Source organism: Trichosurus vulpecula, chromosome 2 (assembly GCF_011100635.1).
Source record: "Trichosurus vulpecula isolate mTriVul1 chromosome 2, mTriVul1.pri, whole genome shotgun sequence".
NCBI classification, from domain to species: Eukaryota; Metazoa; Chordata; class Mammalia; order Diprotodontia; family Phalangeridae; genus Trichosurus; species Trichosurus vulpecula.
The window spans coordinates 103,039,713-103,059,051 of record NC_050574.1 but is presented as its reverse complement, the minus strand read 5'-3'; the positions used below and the strand labels follow the sequence as shown (position 1 = coordinate 103,059,051).

At 38.9% G+C, this 19,339-nt stretch overlaps 1 protein-coding gene across 1 annotated transcript; it reads right to left on the bottom strand.

Annotated features, from left to right (window-relative positions):
• Positions 1-14,174: 14,174 nt before the first annotated feature.
• LOC118837395 (probable E3 ubiquitin-protein ligase TRIML1) lies at positions 14,175-18,256 on the bottom strand. The gene is made up of 5 exons (XM_036744252.1): positions 17,837-18,256; positions 17,056-17,140; positions 15,621-15,648; positions 15,381-15,478; positions 14,175-14,707 (listed from the first exon to the last, which is right to left on the bottom strand). The coding sequence occupies exons 1-5, from the start codon at positions 18,254-18,256 to the stop codon at positions 14,175-14,177; spliced, it is 1,164 nt and encodes a 387-aa protein (XP_036600147.1).
• Positions 18,257-19,339: the final 1,083 nt, after the last annotated feature.

Genomic DNA, 19,339 nt, shown 5'->3' with positions numbered 1-19,339 from the left:
GTAAGCGAACTTATTCAGAGCATTTAAAACTTCTTTATTTGCTGTAACTCATGGTTCCATGTATGATTGATGTGGTGGTGGCTGATGGAGCACCTGTGTTTTCTTGGTGTTCATCATTACCCAAAATTAGCACAAGCAGCAGAGAAGTGATCCATACTTTGTTGCATCTCAGCTTCAGAGGCTGCATTGACTGCACAATTATCTGCAAACAGAAAATAATACACCAACACTCCCTCCACTTTGGTCTTGCTTGTAGCCTTCTCAAGTTGAAGAATTTACCATCAGTGCTGTAGCTGACCTTGACGCACAACTCTGATGGGCTGGCTGTGTTGTTCAAATGCAAAATGTACACTTGCCAAAAAGCCTTTTATGGAGAACTCACACAGGGCAAGCGTTGGCATGATGGTCAGAAGTGATACAAGGACACTCTCGAGGTCTCTCTTAAGAACTTTGGAATTGATTGTGCAACATGGGAGCTGGCACAGGACCACTCAGTGTGGCATCCCCATATCAGAGAAGGTGCTGTGCTCTGTGAGGAAAGCAGAATTGCAATAGCTCAAAGGAAATGCAGGATGTGCAAATTTAGAATATCTACCCCAAAAGTTCACACGGACTATTTGTGCCTGACCTGTAGTAAAACATTCCAAGCTTGTACCGGTCCAATCAGCCACAGTCTGACACGTTGAAACTTGACTCTAGCATAGTGATGTCATTTCGGTCCTCTTTGAGAACAAAGGACGACAACCAACCAGTCACTTCACTAGTAAGGCCCCCATTTTTCCTTCACATCTTTATTACTGCTTCTTAATTGATCTCCTTTGTTTCCAACCTCTTCTCCCTTCAAACCATCCTGAAAACCACATTTAAATGTACCTAAAATTCTGTTCTAATATGTCATTACCTTCCTCAGAAACCTGTCAAAGCATTCAAGGCCCTTCATAATCTGGCCTAAAGTGACTTTTCTAACCTTATCTCCCACTATTTCCCGGTCACAAGCCCTTTATACCAGCAGATTGGCCTACTTACAGTCTCTCACCCCCACCCCCAACCCTCCTTGGGCATTCCAGGCTACTTTTATAGATTTGTGTGGTACAGATTTATGAATCCAAGAATTTAAAAACAGAGGCATCGGGGGCAGCTAGGTGGCGCAGTCAGTAGAGCACCGGCCCTGGAGTCAGGAAGACCTGAGCTCAAATCTGGCCTCAGACACTTGACACATGTACTAGCTGTGTGACCTTGGGCAAGTCACTTAACCCCAATTGCCCTGCCAAAAAGCAAAAAAAAAATAAAAAAATAAAAACAGAGGCATCTCAAGGTGAAAGTAGAAGGAAAATTTATTACGATCCCAAGGGAAAGGGCAACTCCAGGCACCTCTCAGTGTCAGAGCTGGCTGGACACAGAGAATTGGGGTGTTTATATAGGTCCCTAACCGCAATTCCCCTTCCCAACCTCCTTCCTCTCAGCTTGCAGACGTACAATCTGGACGCGATAAATCTATCCCAGGAACAATGGCAAAGAACAAATAGTATGGTTATTTTTGACAAGCAGGTGATGGACATAACCTTCCCACCATTCTTATCCCATTCTCCCATCAATCTGAAGTGATAAATCTATCTTAATGACAATGACAATGAACAAATGGTATGGTTATCTGTGACAGGCAGAAGCCAGTTGTTGGTTACCTCATCTTCACATCTGTGGCAGACTAGCCTTTCCCACCACCCTTGCTTCTGCAATGGATGCCTCCCATCACCCTTACATCTGTGACGGATATCCCCAGCACCCTCACACCTTGTCTCCCGTCATTCTTATACCTAACTGGTCTTGAACACCTACGTTGCAACTGGCTTTCCGGCTTTTCATCCGTTCTTCTCCTGAGCCTAGGGTCCCCTATCCTGGGGTCAATACACAGGAGGTGAGCATCCTGTGTCCTATCCTTACTCTCAGAGGATTTTATGGTTGTTGACTTATTCACCTCTAGCCTTCTTTCTTTCGGGCCTCTCACCCTTAGATAAATATGTCCTATTTTTATTCTCAGGGGACCTACGGTCACTAACTTGGCTTATAGAAAGAAAAATATCTAAGTAGAGAAATGGAACTCACTATACTGCTTATTTCTATTTATTTAATTTGTCCCTTTTTTATGAGAAGTCTTCACTCATTCCACACAGATTCCTTCTCCATTGTGGGGCAGCTAAGTAGCACAGTGGATAGAGAGTCCAGGCCTGGAGTGAGGAATATCTGAATTTAAATCTTAACTACTGTGTGATTCTGGGACAGTTTCATCATTTGTAAGATGAGGGTACTAATGGCCCCTACCTCCCAGCTTAGCTGTCTAGATAAAATCAAGTAATATTTGTAAAGACAATAAATTTTAAAGAGCTATATAAATGCTAGTTATCTAAGCGTCTTTTCTACTAAGGAGTGGTTCTCATTTCTCTCAACCTTCTTTTCTCCTCATCCAACCCAAGTCCAGGTAAAATACCTATCTTTTTAATCAATAAGCATTTAAATATAAATGTACCTACAATGTGTTAAGCCCTATGCTGAGCACTAGGAAAACAAAGACAGTAATGAGATAGTTCTCGACCTCAAGGAACTGGAATTCTGATTCTAACATCTATTGTTTTATTCGTTTGTCTTTGGCAAACCTGGCCTGGTTTCAGGTTTGTTTACTCTATTACTCCTTGGATCCTGACCTGTGTGTCCCACCCAGTCTGTTCCTTTCATCCTAACTCCTAGTTGATGTTTCTCTTAAACAACAGTAGATTGCAAACTCCTTGAGGGTCTGTAACTTACTCATCTTTTGTCTCTTAGCACCCTGAATAATATAATAAACAATAAATAAATGCAGCCTTCCATTATATGCAGAGCACTGCCCTAGATTTAGGGAGAGGAAGACTGGTTTCTATTCTCTAGTGGCTTAAAAAGTAAAGAATAAGACCTCAGAAATACACACAAATATGTGCACATAAACATTTGCTTAACTAATTTTAAGGCAGAGTTTTATGAGAGTGTGGAATTTGACAAAGACTGGATGCCATGGTACTTGAGGCGTAAGTATCCTGCAAATTCCCAAACATCAAAGTCTCTATGGTGCAGTTATGGGTGCAGGGACCCCAAAACTATCCAGGTACAGGACCGAGTCATCTGGAAATAATTAGAGGACTCAAGTCTTCTAGTCAAGTGGCAAAAGTTTATTGTAATGCTAATAAAGTGGGCCAAGTTCTCTAGGGAACTGGAAACCTAATGGGTGTAAATCTAAGGCTTATATAGAAAAAGTACAGAGAATGGTGTGCCAACTATGCTAATTAGGTGATGGTGGATGCCTCACCCCCCTTCTCCCCTCCTCCCCACCCCCCAGAATCAAGGAGTGGTCACCTCTTACAGAAACATACAGTTTCTGCAACTTTGGAGACAGGCATCATTCACTACTAGCAACCTGGTGGGAGAGAATGGGCTTCTAAGGGGTGTGGTTTTTTTGGTCTGCTACATCAGTAAGTCAACTAGTGGTCATGGCTGTCCTCTTTGTACAAGATAACCTCTGGAGTTGAGTTCCATAGCTTGACTTATGGATTGTATACAGTAACTGTGGGAACCAGCACATGATAGTTCTGCTGGTGCAAGATTGTCCTGTTTTCACCAGGGAAATTCTACAGAGGTTAGCTTGTTCTTATAGCAGGGAGCATGCTTCACTGGGGCCCGCTCATGAGTTCTTGCCAGAGACAGGGTCTTTGGGCTGGGGAGAGATATGGTCCTAGGGCTGGGGTCCAAGCACCCCATCATTTACATGTCCAAATAAGTACTATCTGCAAAGAGATGTTTATTACATTATTCTAATTGACCTCTTAACTGAGGAACATAATTGGTAAGTGGGGAAGGAGATGTTTATTTTTGAAAGAGATAGAACATGAGAGGTGTTATTGTGTGGAGTAGTGTCAAATTAAAATAGAAATGGATCTCAGTGGGCCACATATTGTCTTGGGGATCCACATTATCTGTGTTGTATTATATGTTTATTTATTTTGTTAACTATTTCCCAGTTACATTTTCATCTGATTAGGGCAGAACTCTAGAGTTTTTCTGGAAAGAAAAGCATCAGACTTTGTAATTCCAAAGACCTGGGTTTTCTCAATTCTCCTAATTACTAGGTATATGGTCTTGGATGAATCATTTTGTTTGTTCTTCAGTTTTCTCTTCCATAAACCAGGGAAGATGAACCAGATAATCTTTCAAGTCTAATAATCCTAGAGGTTTTTGGGTTTTTTTTAAGGCTAGAGTTTGGTGAGAAGATGGAGGAAGGGATAGCCAGTAGAATTCTCTTTGATCTTAATGTTTACTATCTTCAACCTCAAACTTCACAATCTCTAGCTCTCCTTACTTTAAGGCCTTACTGACAAAGCACACACTTAAGGTGATCATCTATTGTTATACCAGAAGGAGTGAGACACGCCACAGAGTATAAGTTTTAAATGGAGAATTTATTTAGCCAGCGGCCATTGGGGTCTTCCCAAATCAATAGCCACGTTTGAAGCGAAAGGGTAGTTTATATAGAGAATACAATCAGTGGTTAATTATCTCTTGAATTGTCATTTTGCAGACTCAGCAAGCCTGTGTTACTTCACTTTTTATGACCATGATACAATAAGAGGAACCTCCTAAATAGATTGTAAATACAACATATCAGATAGCTGACAAAGTGTCAACTGAAATTACAACCCAGGATCCCTGTGTCCATCTTGCCATAACTCCCACAACAAGGAAGGCTCAAGATAAGGCAGAAGTCATATAATTCAAAAGAATATCTGGGGCTGAGGCTTTCATCCTTCAAGGCCATAGGCAGACCAAGGGATGCTCCAGCTGGGTTTGTTGAGACGAGATAGAGTCATCTCTCAGCCCACAAAGGAAGATTGTTAGGCTTTTGCTGGTAATTAGCTTACATTCCTTGGAAAAGTCTTAGGGGCCCAGGACACTCGCCAAACGGCAGGAACTCAGTCTGTTTTTTTCTTATGCAGACTGGGGTTTGCAGTTAGAGGCTGGGGGCAGGGTTTTTCTAGCAATAGCTGGCTACTCAAGTATCACACTATAAAGACTATTCATTCTAATGTTATCAACAGAGATAGTCAACAGGCTTTATTCAGGGTGTCCCTAAAGTCTGGACACATAGGAAAATTGATCTTGCAAAGCACATCAACCTTCGCATCACAAATGATAGAAATCATATTGAAGATATTATTTGTTTATATTCCAATTAAATAAAATGTTGTTGAAAATTTCATTCATTTCATTTCTTGAAAATATGCATTTTTGCCTATGTGTCCAGACTTTAGGAATATCCTGTACAGTGGATGTGATTGTAAAAAACCAACTTCCATTAAATTTAGGCTAAGCATTTTGTTTTGTTTGCCTACAGTTTGGTTTAAACTAAATCTGATTAGGAGTGATGTTAGGAGTATTTGTTGAATGAATATCCCAAGGGTAGATATAAAGCCCCTCACCCCACTCCCAGAAGGCCTACCTAAGTTTTACCTAAGCATCAGCAAATCTAGAACTTTATTTTCCAGTTGTTATTGTCGTTGAGTCATTTTAGTCATATCTGTCATGACACCATTTGGCAGTCTGCCATTTCCTTCTCTATCTTATTTTACAGATGAGGAAACTGAGGCAAACAGGATTAAGTGATTTGCCCAGAGGCATATTGCCCTTAAGTGGCTCTGACTGCTGGTCTTCCTGACTCTAGGCCCAGCGCTCAATACACTGGACCACCTAGCTGCCCCCAGACCCAAGCATAAAGACTTGCATTACTTACATCTGCGTTCATTTCTTTCAGCCTTATTACTCAGGATTTGTTCTATATAACTAATTTCAAATCCTTGCTTTTTGACCCAGGGCAGTCGTTTGACTTCTCTGTGACTCAATTCCTTCACCTATAAAAGGAGAGGGTTAAATTAGATCATTTCTAGGTCGCAGGACCACAATTCAGAAACTGACAGATCAGAGAGGATCAGGCCATTTCCACTAACTAGGCCTTTCCACTTACCTTCAATCTGAAAGCTGAATATGGCTCCCCCTCATTCCACTTTCCTCTACCTTTTTAGTCCCGTAATTCCCATATAATGTTTAAAGAGGCCCCTGCTCAGAAGTATTTTTCTTTTACATAGAGGTATTTTATTTCTTCTCTGTTTTTGAGACACTCAGGGTTAAGTGACTTGCCAAGGGTCACACACCTAGTGAGTGTCTGAGGCCAGATTTGGACTCAGGTCCCACTGACTACAGGGTCAGTGCCCTATCCACTTCACCACCTAGCTGCCTCACATAGTGATATCTTAATACTCCCTTTCCTCTATACCATCTGTAAGGCCCATCTGTAAGTGAAAAATCTTTCTTGCCCATCTTTGATTAGAGGCAGGCCCACACACTTCCACTAACTAGCTATGAGGCCCCAGGCCCCACACCATTTTGCTAAGTATTCTCTGAGCCTTCAGGGCCCTGAACAGGGTATATAAGTTCTGCGGTTGGTGTTTTGCCTTTGGGGCACACTCACTGAAAGAATGTTGGTGACTAGAGTTGAAGCAGCCCCTCCACCCCTTTGAAAACCCAGATGTTGATGCCTCTCTCTGCTAACTATGTAATTCTTTGGTCAGACAGAGAGAGGCCTGTCTGTTGATCTCTGTGTGTTACTTACCCTGTTTATATAATGTATGCTTGTAATTTCTGTTTGTATTTGCTCTGAAGTTCAGGGTGCTGACTTTTCCCCCTGAACTAAGTGAATGGTGTATATATGTTTAATTAAAGTAAGATTGTTAACCCCTTAAAGTTGCTTTCCTTAGAAAAGCAGATCAAAGGATCTGTGCTAGCAGCCCTTCTGTGTTCTGGTGTTATTGGCCTTACACAGCCACAGTAGCAGCAAATAGCATTGTGGTTACACCATCACAATCTGTTCTCCTATTTAATGCTGTACTCTCCTCTTCCTTGGATCAAGCCTTTTTCTCTTGAAATCAAGCAAAGCCTTGGTTCAAATCCTGCCTTTGATACTACTTGTGTGACCGTGGGCAATTCTCTTGATCACTTTAAGTCTCAGTTTCCCCACCTGTAAAATGGGAATATTTGTAGTACCTATCTCACAGGGTTGTTGTAAGGTTAAAATGAAATTGTAACAGAATTTAGCAAGTCAGTCTCTAACCTAGGAATGATTAAACAGAGCAGGCCAGAGACAAGATGCCAGTAATCCAGTAGCAGTTTAATTAGTTTCATTATGAGGAACAAACCTGCAAATAGGGAGTTCTCCTGATCAGAATTCCACCTTGCTATAGTGAAGGCAGAGGTTATATATGTAACTCACTAGTGGGAAGGGTGGGGGAAGGTGGCTTACAACCAATCATTTCCAGGGCCTGAGTTGATGACAAGCCCACAAGTGCAGGACAATACAGGTGTTCTGGAATTGTGTGGGAACAGTACTGTTTCAAGTCTTTGAGGGTATTACTTGGTGGGGCACAGAACCAGAGTTCTGTGATGGGAACAGGTTCTATAATCTTTGATTCACTTTACATAAGGTACACAGGCACAGGAATGTAGTGATCATGAGAGCATTGTCAAGGGTTTGAGTGATCATTTTAAGCTGCATTGTAAGCTTCTGACTCCCAAGCCAGAAGAAACAGCTCTAATTAATCTAAATTATTTGTATATTCAATATACATATCATATAGATGAATATGAAAATCATAAATCCCTTCATAAGACAATGTATATAAAACATGCAAACTTAACTACATACATAAATGTCAGTTATTCTTCTGTCTCACTTGCCTCTGTTCCCATTTCTCCTTCCCTCAAGACCAACAGAAGCCTATCTTTCTGCGGTTATTTAGTACCTATGTCAGATCTACTGTAAAAAATAGACTGCACTGAGAGATTTTATATACATATATAATGTACGTGTATATATACACAGACATATATACATTTGTGTGTGTGTGTGTGTAGTGCCACTTGATGACTCCTTTTGATACTGCACTGAGTAAATTTTCTAGCCCATTCTGAGAGGCATAATGAGCATTGTCCCACCATTTATTTTCATTCTGTATGGCCCATTAAAAAAAACTGGTACATAAAGCATAAAGGATAGTTATGTACCTAAGAACTAGTTTTGGTACTCTTCCATCTACAAAATGATGAGAATAAAAAAGGAAAACTTTAGATTGATCAGCTGATAAAGAATGACAGCTCAGATAGCTGCTTTTACTATTAGGATTGGGAATTATAAAACTTTTATAAATATAATGATCTTTCAATTGGGAATTATATGGGAAGTTAAAATCCACCAAAGGTGAAGTGAAAGTATAAACAAATCTTGAGGAACAGAAGTGGGGCCTCAGAATTGGAGTTGGCAAATGTCCTGATTTTTAAAAGTAGAGAGATAATAGAGTCTAAGAAATTTAAACCAGTGATTTTGGCTTCAATCACTCACAAAATTCTAGAATTTAGGTAGTATCATTAGGTTTGCAAAATACTACAATTATTGCCACATTTCGTCCTCACAATAACTGTGGGAGATAGGTTTTATTATTGTCTCCTTTTTTTACATTGAAGTTACTGAGACAAACAGAAGTTAAGTGACTTGTCTTGGGTCAAACATTTATTCTTTGTCTGAGGCTGCATTTGAACCCAGATCTTCCTGACTCTACACCTCTTTCTCTATCTTCCCTTCCCCAAAGCAAATCTAGCCCCAAACTGCTTACTAGATTGGCCTTCTAGGTCACGTTGAGGGTAAAAAAGAAAGCCATTTATCTTTAATGAGGAAAAAGAAAGCCATATTGTGATACCTGAGTAGCCAGCTATTGCTAGAAAAACCCTGCCCCCAGCCCCTAACTGCAAACCCCAGTCTGCATAAGAAAAAAACAGACTGAGTTTCTGCCATTTGGCAAGTGTCCTAGGCCCCCAAGACTTTTCCAAGGAATGTAAGCTAATTACCAGGAAAAGCATAATGCCTAACGATCTTCCTTTGTCTAACTGAGTGGGCTCAGAGATGTCTGTATCTAATGTCAACAGACTGAGCTGGAGCATCCCTTGGTCTGTCCATGGCCATTAAGGATGAAAGCCTCGGTCCTAGACATTATCTTGAATTATATGACTTCTACCTTATCTTGAGCCTTCCTTGTTGTGGGAGTTATGGCAAGATGGACACAGGGATCCTGGGTTGTAATTTCAGTTGACACTTTGTCAGCTATCTGATATGATTTATCTACAATCTATTAAGGAGGTTCCTTTTATCATGGTCATAAAAGGTACAGGCGTGCCGAGTCTGCAAAATGACATTTCAAGAGATAATTAACCACTGTACCCTGTATTCTCTATATAAACTACACTTTTACTCCAATATGAAGCCATTGATTTGGGAAGCAGCCCCGATGGCCGCCGGCTAATAAATTCTCCATTTAAAACTTATACTCTGTGGAGTGTCTCACTCGCTTCTGGTATAACAATACAGAATTAAGTTTTTTAATCTGCACTTTAGAAACCATCCTTTTCCCTCAGTCTGTGTCTCTGTATTTGACAAGCTGGGAGAAACTCTGCTGGGTTCTGATCTTCTTGCCCTTGAAGGGTATCGGCAGGCAACAGAGGTCCTGGTACTTGAGTTTCTCTGAGCCCAGACCAACACAAAAGTTGTCACTGATGACCTCAGGGTGAGCCTAAGTACAGAGATCAGGACTCTACTGAAGAAGTCACTGTGTAGGGAATCACAGTACAATTGGTACTTTTAGAGCAGACAATCTTTACAACTCTTGTGTCATAGATGCATTTGACAATATAGACTGAGCAAATGAACAGCTCTCACACTGTCCATTCATGATTTTTCTAGAAGAAACCATTTATTTGGAAGCTTCAGCTTCCCAAATGAAAATCAGCAAAGCATTCTCGTATACACTTCCGGCTTCTCTTGGAGAACCTCTCTATTGCAAAGAAACCCTTGGTCATCTTGGTTCTGCTAGTCTGCAAGCAGATGGAAGAAGAAGGAAGAAAGGTTTCCATCTCATTTGGATATCATATGAGACATATCTGAGGGAGACAAATACATATATTAACAAGTAAATGATGATTGATGCCCTTCTTTTCATTCCAAAAGGACTCAAAGTTGAGACCTTAATACTTACAAGTTAGTCATGGAGCAAAAGAGCACAGGACTTTGAGTAAAAGAAAATGATTTTAACTTCAGGCAGTGGCACTTCCCATCAGGGCAACTTTTGCCAAAAATTCACTAACTACTCTGGTTCTCAGTTTATGCATCTATAAAATAAACCAGACCTGACTAGATGACTGCTAAGGTTCCTTCCAGTTCTAAATCCATGATTATATTACTTCAGTCTTTCATTGCTCAAAATATAAGTACCAAAGTCAGAAACTCCCTGATATCAGTGAGCTTGCATTCCAATAGGAGGTAGAAAAACACATAGGGGAGTGGTGGTCAGGGAGAAGTATTTTGGCTTGGAAAATCACAGAGATTGTTAGAAAAATCATGGAAAATGAATTATCCATGTCAATTATCAAGTTGAGGCATCTTGACTGAAATTTGGCACTGGTGGGTGGCTGAAAAAGTCAAATGGAAGACACTACTGATAAGCAATAAAGGACCAGAATTGAGTTGTCATTACATAGAATCCATAGTAATCTTATGCTAAATTCCTCCATAAATTTATTTATGAGGGGAGGATCTCTTTGAGTTTGTGCTATACATGATGAGACTGCTTTGGAGTAGTAGTAAAAGGGTAGTATAAAGTCAGAAGAGGAAAGGGAATAAGTATTTGTATACCACCTACTACGTGCCAGGCACTCTGCTATGCACTTTACTATCATCTCATTTGGTTCTCACAACAACCCTCAGAGGCAGATGTTATTATTAACCCCATTATACATATGAGGACACTGAGGCAAGCAGAGGTTAAGTGACTTCCCCAGGGTCACATAGCTAGTAGGTATCTAAAGTCAAATTTGAATTCAGGACTTCCTAACTCAAGCCTTGGAGGTCTGTCCACTGCTACCAGTTAACTATAAGAGAGAGACTGTATCTTATTGTCACAAGTACCACCTAAGTAAGATTGATAGGTAGGTGGACAATGACCTAGGAAATCATCTGATTAGATTTCAAATACCAAAGCAGTAAGTATGATACAATGAACTACTGTACTCAAGGTTATTTGAGCAAAAAAAGCCGATTTCTTAAAGGGAGAACTCAGTAAACACTTCATCAAAAGTGCTCAATAGGAATTCATGTACTTTCTATTTGGACTCAGGGCTTCATGTAGAAGTGATTATGATAATGAATGTGTTCATGTACTCTAGTACTCTGGACAATAGCTGTTAAATGATCATTGTAAACTAGTCATTTTATGAAATATTTGCAAGACACTTTCACAAAACATATCAAGGGCTAAGTAGGCTCAAGATAAGCGAGGACTACCCATATCTTGGTTCCATTTAAATGAGCTTGAACTTCCTTAAGTAAAAGAATGAAGTATTAGAGAGAAGGTTCTATCTAGCATATCTAGATGGGGCAATTTTTTTCTGGTGTGTAAGCATTGAATGGGACCAGCTCCAGTCTATACAAAGTAGAAATAGAATACTGTAAGAAGAGAACTGGGAGTCAATACCTTCACATGATGGTAATGGAAAATTCTGAATTAAATAGTTAAATTTAACCATCATATTTCGTGGAGTCTTCAGCCTTGAATTTTTTTTTTTCTGGAGGCAATCTGTGAATTCTTTCCACTGGAAATTCATTTTTTATATTCAGAAGTTCTAGGTGGGTTTTTTCCTGTTACTTCATTATGGTGTTAAGGGAAGTGCTCTGTGAGTTCAAGGTCAGTGAGCAGTCAATTCCTGGGATTTTTATTTTTACTTTATTTTGGATTTTTAGTGTCCTAGATCATGGTAATAGCTGAAGTTACTTTGTCTTTGGCTACAATGTCTGTTTGGGGGAGGTTTCAGAGGTCATGAGAATCTGAGAAAATACCATCTTGTTGCTCTATATGATCTGGAACTTCATTTTTAATACATCTTACACAAGGTTGAAAGTGAGGTAATAAATATGGTTCTAAGTAAATGGATGATTCTGTTAGGTGTATTCTACATCTTGCTGCTTAAAGTTCTATAGAACTTACAGAATTGACAAAATTTTCTAAGTAAAGCACCATAACATCTGCAAATGAAGCAGATTTTTCCAACTTTTAGTCTATACTTATTCCATCAACTTATTTTCTTATCATATTTCTATGGTTATAAACCAATTATATTGAATAATGGTGGTAAGAGTGGCTTATCCTGCTTTAACACTGACCTTCTTGGAAAGGAAACAAGTTATGGCATATCCCCAGCTATTGACAGATATTGTCATAATAAAAAAAGCCTATTTACTCTTAGGATTTTTAGTGTTAACAAAGAATTGTATGCTTTGGGAAGGTTTTTGTGAATCTGCTTTGTATTATTTTTCTTACTCATACTCAAATGTGTTTGTTTCTTTTTTAGCTAATATTAAACAATCCTTGCATTCCTGGAATAAATTTAGCTTTGTCTTAATTAATAATCTTGAATCATCTTTGAACATATTCTTGTAGTGTCTTGGCAAATGTTTTAATCAAGACTTTCAGTTTTCTTTAGTGTTATTAGTCTATTGGTTTTGACTTTTACCAGTGGTGGTTTCAGAGTCATATTAGTATCATTGGAAGAGTATGATGAAATGTCTTCTATTTCTCCATTTTGTCCAGGAAAGACTTTATGCACTTTGAATGTTTGATAAAATTCAGTTAATAGTCCATCTGAGCCTGAATATTTTTTCCCATATTTTACCAATTCGCTAAAGACTTGTTCAACTCCCTTTTGATATATTGGTTAAATTAAAATTTCCATTTATTGTTCTGTTAGAGTCTTTTATTTTTGTTAAGTTTTCATTTCATAAAGGTTAATTTCATTGGTATAAAATTAGATATAGTAAGCTTTAAATATATCTTTTCTTCATTGTTATAATTTCAGTCTTTTCATTCTGATGGTGAAATGCTTTTCATCTTTCTTTTTAAAAATCAGATTATATATTGGCATAGTTATTTCATCAGTAAATGGCTCTTAGCTTCATTTCTAAACTTGGTAGAGTTTTTCTTTTGCATTCAATTGTATAATTTCTTTTTAAGTTTGATCTTTTTTGGCAACACATTATTTTCTTTGTACATTTTCAATACACATTTCCTTTTAAGGACTGACTTGTTTTTAGTCCAAAACTTTTGCTTGATACCTCATTGTTGTCATTTCCTTTGACAAACCATTTTATTGATTCTATTATTTTTCTTTATATCTACTTTTGCTTTAGGCTTATTTTATTTAGTCTTTAGGGTGAATCTTGACTAAAACTCTCCTTATTGATTATAGTCATTACTGCTTCATAGTCAATAAAGATTGAATTTTAATGTGTTTTTTCCATTTATTTAGGGGCTCTTTAAGACTTAGCATGGTATATATATGCATTCAGAGTTGAAAAATACATACTTTTTGTGAGTTCCATTTATGAATCAGTAGGTGCCAATTACATATTTTTTCCATAAAATTAAGTTCTTAATTTTTAATTATTTATTATTCTATTAGACTTTTCTACATCTGAATGTGGCACATTCAGTTCCCCTAGCTTCAAATTCCCTTCTAGCTTAATACCTGTCATCTTATGTACCTATGAGTAATTAACAACATTTGATCCAATTCAATAAGCATTTATTAAAACCTCAACAACTTTTTTTCTAGGCACTGGGTGTACAAAGAACATAATGAAGCAATTCCTGATGTGACATAGCTTACTGGGGTCAACAGAAAATATATTAAAATGAAATAGGAAAAGGTGTCTGTAGCAGGGCAAGTATAGTTATTTTCATATAACAGAGTACACAGGAACTGGGGTAATACAGTGCCTGAAGTCCATTTGGCCAATGTGTATATTTCTTTTTTTTTTCTTTTTCTTTTGGAGGGGAGAAGGCAGGGCAATTGGGGTTAAGTGACTTGCCCAAGGTCACACAGCTAGTAAGTGTGTCAAGTGTCTGAGGACACATTTGAACTCAGGTTGTCCTGACTCCAGGGCTGGTGCTCTACACACTGTGCCATCTAGCTGCCCCTATAAGTGTCTATTTCTTGATTTCTCTCAATTAGGGGCAGATTGTGAGAGAGCAATCATTTGCCAAGACTTTCTTAGAAAGACAGAACAAGGGTGTGACGGGTCCTGAGAATGAAGTGATAGGGAAAGTATAAATTAGATATCTCTTTTTCACATGATAAAATGATATCTCTCCATGTTCATAGTCAAGGAAAATTCCCACCTTTAAGTTGGGTTCACTGATCTGGCGGTATTGTACGTGGACTTGAGAATAAAGGCTGTGCTGGGCTGTGGCATAAAGATAGTGGGATTTGTATATCTGTACAGTCCTAAGCACAAAGAAGTCTTGAGACTCTTTTGATTTTTTACAGATGCCAACACACCAGAGAGTGTTATTTGGCACCTCCACCTCCCAGTAATATCTCCCTGAAATGAAGGACTGAGTACCAAGAACTTGTGCAAAACCTATTAATCTCCAACTATGGTCAGATGCTTCCTTCTGGACACCTCCATATTTCACACTCTTCAAATCCTCAGATATGATGAGACCTGGAGCAGCTGTGTTGCAATCCAGAGTGATGTTCACTGTGGAGAAATGAAGGTTTGATTTAATAAATGGTAACATCAAAGTTGTGTTTTTTACTGGGAACAGAGGGACAGGTGTTTACACCAAGAAGTAACCATCACAGTGATATCCAAAAAAAGTAACTTGGAAAGATCAGCACAGCAACATAGTATGAGGAACAATATGTTCTTTGGTTTGTCTAGTAGCTAAAAGATTGTGTTAGATGCTTATTTGGGAAATTTGGAAAATTTGGGGGAAAAAAATTGGGAAAGACTTTGCAGCCATGTAGTAGTGAAGTCATGGATGGTTTTGATATGAAAGGAAAATTAAATTTTTCTCTGTTTGGCCTCTGATGCCAGATCAAGGAGAGATGGTTAGAGGTTGCAAAGAGGCTAATTTAGCTTTAACCTGAGGAAAACTTTACTGGTAGTGAAACAATTAATTATAAAAAGACTGGTTTGTGTTTGGAATTATCAGGCTCCTCTTCATGATGTGTTTTCAAGCAAAAAGGACTGGACAAATACTTGAGTGAATTGATATTTGGATAAAGGTAAACTAGATGGTCACTGAGGTAGATTCCTTCCAATCATGACATTCTAGGATTCTGTGAAAGCCAAATGGGTTCTGACCCAAAGGAAAGTTGGACAAGATGTGGAGATGTGCTGGCTCTTTAGTATTGATTTTCTCACTCACCTTTAAAATTGAAAATCCATTTCATAACTCCAGGAATGGGAGGGGTACTCATGTATACATGGAAGGTCTCTATTTCCTTTTGCAGCACAAATACATTCCTAGGAAAAAAAAAACAAATGTCAAGTTTATGTCACCAGTTATCAAAGAACCAATGGCACAGTCCTTAGTGCTCCAGTCAAGGTCCATTGGACCAAAAAAAGTTTTTTTAGTGCTTTCTGATGAAGTAAGAAGTAAACCTACCTGCTTAACACTCCTTTCATATCCTGAGAAAAAAATTAATATATGGTTAGGATAATGACAGATGGATTTGACTTAAGAAAATGAGACTTTGCAACTGATCACCTATTCATTGCCTTGAAGGGACCCAGAGAATAGGAGGGAATCTTGCATTTTCTAGCTCTGCAATGTTTCTCACATTTGCCCCTTATCTCCTTTCATCCAATGACCATCTAAGTTTAGGCCCTCCTCACCTCTTATCAACTATTAGTATGACCTCCTAATTTGTCTCGATATCGAATGTCATCTGCCTAGAACTGCAGATCACTTCTATTAAATTCCAGTGACTTTCTATTACCTAAGTAATAAAATAGTGACCTTTAATGGCCTTCCGTTTGGCCATTAAAACTCTCCACAATATGGCTGCAGCCTATCTTTGCAGGTTCACTTTACATTACTTTTTTTCCCCGCTATGTTCCAGCTTCATTATGTATCACTTTCTTTCTCTCTATGTCCCAGGTCTCTCTGTTCCCTGAATTGCACATAGAAAATAGGGTAGAGTTGAAATTATTACTAAAGGGTAAAGGAAGGGGAAAGAGGAGAAATTAGCCTGTATATGGTGAAGGACTGGGAAAAGGACAGAGGAATAATGGAATTATTATTGCACTTTTTCTTTGAGAAATGGATTGTTCATCTTGTCATCTCTTAACTTTATCTTTTACGTTTCTTCATCTTATTTTCTGTGGTTTTACCTGGAGCAAATCCACATTTGGTTTCTTACGTTCCTCCTCTAATTCTGTGATCCTCTTCCTTAATTCTTGATCCTGACGGTACAATCCATTAATTCTCTTGTTCAGGCCTTCTAAATTGGCCATCCCCTGTGTTTGCACACGTGATAGATATGCATTCTTATCCTCGTTTAGGAATTGTTTCATTTTCCGGAATTCGGACAAAATACTCCTCTTTTGAATTTCTATTTCCTCCTATAAAGAAAGAGATGAGACTGATGAATATAGGAAATGACATGATACTAAATGGCAATAGGTGAGCGATAACCTTTTTAGTTTCCGATTGGATTTTTATTTTGTTCATTTCTGTGACTGAGGCTGGCCATAGACAGTGAGTACCCTCTCTGTACTGTCCCCACTGCATCCCACTTAGTGCTGCAAGCACACTCTTGCCTTCTCCTGCTTGAAACCACCACATTCCTTCCAAAGGTCTTCTCTATCTTCTATAAGGCAAAGCACAATTGATTTGAAACCTAAGGACCTGGCTATGAATGCTCTTTGTGCCACTTACCAGCTATGTGCTTTTGGGGAAAAAACAGGTCACCCAGTGTCCTCATTTGTGAGGACCAATATGTCCACTCCCTCTCCCAAAGGGATAGTTGTGGGATGACAGCAGACAGTGCATTTTAAATCCTGAAGAATCAAAATACAGATACTTGCCTTTATGAATGCAAATTTAATCTTCTCGCTGGCCATTTGTTCAACAATGTTCTCAGCTTTCCTCCACAAATTAGTCATAGTTTCTTGGAGTTTCTCCTATAAATTTATAAATTATATAAATTTAAAAAGAAAAAAGAAAACATGAATTCTTGCATCCCTGAGAGGTTTCAGTTCTAAGTAGTGAAACCTACTCATGCATGAATGGCTGAGAGATTGATTAACAATAAAACAGGAGTGCTCTTAGTTTTGAAGCTACAGGTAAAAGTTCATTCTGGGATCCCATGGTCTATGTGGGCAGTGGTTCAATGTCCAAGTCCTTCAGAAAGCATAACTCTGAGATATAAGAGTAGTTGCTCTTTTGTTGTCCTATCCTCCTGCAGGAGGACATAACCTTCTAGTGTCAAATGAAGAAAAGAAACATTGGTTAACTTTCTTGGCCCTCTCTGTAGTAGATGAGATGGATGAGATGCTAATCATTGCGTCAGGTGAAGATGGCCCTGACAATCTCAGATTCCCAGAATCCATTCTCTAAAAAGAACAGAGCATAAAACAACAGGGCATTTCAACTAAAACTAGAGTAACTTCTTAAACATTAAAGGAAATTTTCTGTTGATCTCAGGAAAGGCTCAGGCTGAGGCCAGAGAACACATAGCACATTTCAATTTCCCAAGAGTATTTTTGAGTCCTTAGAGTACAGGGGCCAGCCTGTGAAAATACCACATCTCCTTCTAGGACTGTTTCTATGAAAATTGAAAATGAACATGTGGATGGAGTGACGGATCCATTACTCACCCTGCAGTTCATAGCAGCCTTTTCTATGCAATAGAGTTTGTGACCCTCATGCTCCTTGGACCGAGAACAGGACACACAGACTGGGCTCTTGTCATTCTCACAGAACAGCGTGCGCACTTTCTGATGTACCTCACACTTGCCATATTTTTCAGGGTACTGAAAACAATGAGGTCTTAGTTTTTTGGCAATGGCTGCCAGTTTCCCAAGTCTCACATTAGCTTTGAAATCTCTTAGCTGAGAGACCGTCCTGCACTCTGGACAGGAGAAAGGGGTTGAGGCTACCTGCCAGAAGCGGCTGAGGCAACCATGGCAAAAACTGTGGCCACACTCAATGGACATTGGGTTTGTGAAGTAGTCCAGGCAGATGGAGCAGATGAGCTCTTTCTGGAGGTCTTCAATCAGCTCTGGGGCAGAAGCCATGTTTCTGAGGAAAGAGAATGAGAAAGGTCAGTGACTGAGTCTGGGGACAAAAGTTCCCCAAGTACATAGCCACTTCTAGTCTATCAACTTTATCATTTCATTTAGGTTTGTTTTCTTTTTTTTTTCCTAGTATAATGGGTATGAAGGAGAGACTGAATTTTTCATATTATGCAGTTGGGGGAACTGAGATGAGAAATAGGTGAGCATTTTGATTACTCTCCAATCTCCTAAACCTCTCTATACCAGCTAACATAACTCCATTGAAACACTATCTTATTTAGATGAAATTTGCTGTTCTTTTTGTTGTCTTCCCCCAACCCCTGTTGACAATTTCAATTATGATACCTCATAAATAACTCTCTCCATTTCCCTCTTTCTCCTATCTTCCTCTCCTTCCCCATCTCTTTCAATATCTTCAAACTTTTTTTTTGGTGCTTTTCACTTTCATACCTCAGTCATATAGAAAAATTCTCCACTCCTTTCCATCAGACCTGCATTTAACCAAACCACACATAAATCATGTGGGTTTTTTTTTTGTTTTTAGGTTTTTTTCCTCTCTCTCTTTTTCTTATTTGGAAGGAAGGGAGGGCAATTGGGGTTAAGTGACTTGCCCAAGGTCACACACCTAGTAAGTGTAGCAAGTGTCTGTGGCTGGATTTGAACTCAGTACCTCCTGACTCCAGAGCTGGTGCTCTACTCACCGTACCACCTAGCTGCCCCTAAAACATGTCTTACAAAGAAATGAAGGAGTTACCATTTCTTAACTTTTCTTTAGGGCCAAGATTAGCCATTACAACTACAGCTTTGTTTCATCCCTTGTATGTGCATGGTTGTAGTCTGTAATGGTTTTCCTGATTGTGTTTACTTTAGTCTGCATCAGAGCTTATGCCTTCCTTGTTTCTCTGCTGTAACAATATTGGTCCATACTCTTCTATGCCCACTGTTTATTAGGCAATCTCCAATCTATCTATGAGTGCCCACTTTGTTTGAAATTCTTTGCTTACCAGGAAAAAGAGTTGTGATGATTTTTTTTTTGTATATGTGGCATTACTTTCTCTTGCTTTAACCTCCTTGGAATATATA